The sequence below is a fragment of the Amblyomma maculatum genome, chromosome 2 (assembly GCF_055883805.1).
Source record: "Amblyomma maculatum isolate TAMU_Amacu chromosome 2, ASM5588380v1, whole genome shotgun sequence".
NCBI lineage: Eukaryota > Metazoa > Arthropoda > Arachnida > Ixodida > Ixodidae > Amblyomma > Amblyomma maculatum.
The window spans coordinates 80361267-80364217 of NC_139345.1; the positions used below are offsets into that span (position 1 = coordinate 80361267).

The following is a 2951-nucleotide window of genomic DNA, read 5'->3' on the forward strand; positions in this document are numbered from 1 at the left end:
CCTTTGAGCTGTTGAACTCGCTGCCCACATTCCCCTCTGACCTCTCGCACTTCCCGATGACTCCTGCATTTCGCCGATCTCACCGCTTCTCGCATTTACCAAAACTATAGCCGCCTCTCTGTGCACTCCACAAAGGCCTCAAAAGATTCCACTTCGTTCAGACTTCCTGATAACTCTGGCTTGCCTTCTGCCGCATTGCTGGTGCCTCTATATACTCTATATAAACCCACTAGTATCAGATTTGCATATATATATATATATATATATATATATATATATATATATATCCATTTTATGGGAAAAGCCAATAATGTTACATGTCAGGCAGATGTCCCTTTAGCACAATATATGCTACCACTGTGGTGTGGCCTAAATAATATTAAGCATGGTGTATGCACATACAATAAGACTGCACACATCACTTTCAAAGGTGTCCACAAAATGTCCAGGGATGATCCTCTCAGCACATTTATATTTTACTAAAGGAACACCCTAAAATATTGTATGGATATCTACTAGTTGCTATCCACATGCAGTAGTTGACATCTCCACAGAATATCAACAAACGGCATTAGATATTTAGACCATTTGTGGACATCCTCTGCATATTCATGGTTTACTGGATGACTGCTGTGCAGCCACTGTCAATTCCTCACCTCAAGTATATGTAGACAAGATTGGCTCTGAATTAGGAAGACTATGTGTACTAGCTCAGCTTGTCGCGAAAATTGAACGGGAAGGCACAACATATTGCTCAGTGAACTGGAAGGTACTTTCACCTTTTTCACCGTGATATTTGCCTTTGGCAAACAAAGCCGAATACCCCTTTTGATACAACAGCTACTTCTGTCATGAACCTATGTGGACAAGTCCAGTTTATTTGCACAAAATTCTGCAGTTTAACATGCCTGAGAGCAAGAAAGTTCCTATGAGCAGTCAGTGCTTGCACTTACTAGCTAATATGGTTGCAGTTCACACCTTGGCAAGCTGTGCCCAGTCACTTCTTTTCATCACTGGTTTGACCTAGTGTTCCTGTAACAGGAACACTAGTCTCACCAGGCATGACAAGTTCATATTTCTCTGTCTGGCCCGAGGCCAGGATCTTGTCCACAATCTCGCGAGCAGGAATCCTGTGACCCACAGTGAGACACCTGCCTGAAGGGCTGTTCACGCTGACACTCCTGAGGCGAAACTTCGTGGCTGTTGCATGGATGTACTGCCTCTCTTCTTTGCTGAACTCTGGCGAAAACACAAGGTCCTCCAAGACCACTGCGCGAGAATACTCCTGCAAAACTTGATGAATTTTATCGCTGAAATTCTTGTCCACCTGAGGAGAGCATTCAGAACCAAAGCCTAGGCCATGTCGGCCGCACGTTTCCTTCAGCACCACAGGGTCGACTATGCCACTGCCCCCCTTTCCCATGCCACCACCAGTCCAACCCATCATTTTGAGCAGCCTGTGGCCAATATTCTCCTCACTTATCTCCTCAGGGCCTCCAAACATGTCTCTAGTCAATTTAGGGCCAACCCCATCGGCAAGCTGCTTTATCCTCAGTGTCGGAGCTACGCTTTGGAGGTATGCAAGAGATGCAGAAGCTGCTTTCCGCTTTGCCTCTTGCTTTGTAGCGCCTCTTCCCTCCTTGATGATGTGCTGCCCAAGCGTGTATGTGCACACAAACCCAGACCCAGTGCTCTGCAGATCAAATCTGGCTTTGAGCCGGTTCTGTCTAGCTGTCATAGCCAGCGTCGACATGACATCACAGGGAGACTTAGTGCCTTCAACCACAACAAGCTTCTCCAGGTCAAGGAAGCCACTGACAGCTGAACTCTGGCCAGTAGGCTTACTTCTCTCACCACCTTCCTCTGTGCCTTTGGCAACACATTTGCGCTTAGTAGACACGTCAGCATTTCTAGGCACCGAACTCTGGAATATACGCTTACTCTTCGCATTACGTTTCTTTGCAGCCTTGCTCCTTTTCAGTGGCAAACTTAAGCGAGCGCGTTTACCTTTCACACATCCCTTCTTTACACCTTTGTCAATTTTTTTGCTCTCATGAGGCATGTGCACGTCCTTGGGCAGACTGGGGCAAATACTTGCGAACTTCTCCCAGATTGATTTTAGGGCGAGAGACTTTGCTTTCTTTTTGCTCGGAGCGGAAGCAACGGCCAGAGTTTCGCCATCGGCGCGGATGACACATTCAACCGACTGCCTCACCTCGAATTTCAGCTTGAAACCACACTGTGAGAAAGCCTGCTGCATCACGTCGAGGCCGTCGAGGCCTGTGATAACTTCATCTTTGATCAGCCGCGTCACTGCCTGAAATTTTGAGAGCCGGGTGGCGTCCGTGATGTCTACGGTTGACTGAGAACTCGCGGAGGCGGCTTTTGCCGGCTGTTCGTCTGCTGACATGCGTGCAACCTTTGCAACAATGCAAGAGTCGGTCGCATCGGGGCTGGCTCCTCGTTTACGTGGTTCGCACGCGACACCTGCCTCGATCTCAACGTCGGACACGAAAGACTGCACCGGTGTTTCCGACGAAAGCCCATGCGGCGGCGTTGCGCTGCTCTTCGCGAAGTTGACCAGCGCAAATCGTGGCACGCTTGGTCGCGCTGGCCTGGGCACATCCTTCGCTAGCTTACGCACAAACTCCGTCACAGCGGCCGGGTACATGCATCCAAGAATTTCCATGTTTGCGAACGCCTGAGCCAGACCAAGCAGTCGGTTCTCCGAAAACCGACCTCGGTGCAGGAGAATGAATTCCCGACGCATGGACCAATGCTCGTCAGACTCCCACCGGTGCCGAAACCGTTCCAAGTCCTCCATCCTGCCATGAGGCTCAAGCAGGTGCGTTGGTTGGGAATGAACCGCGGTCGCCACTGTCACAACCACAGGCAGTTGGTGCGTTCCACTCCGAAACTGAACGACTGAACCAACTGGATTAAGCCGTCAG

At 49.4% G+C, this 2951-nt stretch overlaps 1 protein-coding gene across 1 annotated transcript; it reads right to left on the bottom strand.

The window, feature by feature from the left end:
* Window positions 1-307: 307 nt before the first annotated feature.
* On the bottom strand, window positions 308-2951 carry LOC146199107 (uncharacterized). The gene has a single exon (XM_084594593.1). The coding sequence runs from the start codon at window positions 2822-2824 to the stop codon at window positions 998-1000; it is 1827 nt and encodes a 608-aa protein (XP_084450719.1). The 5' UTR covers window positions 2825-2951; the 3' UTR covers window positions 308-997.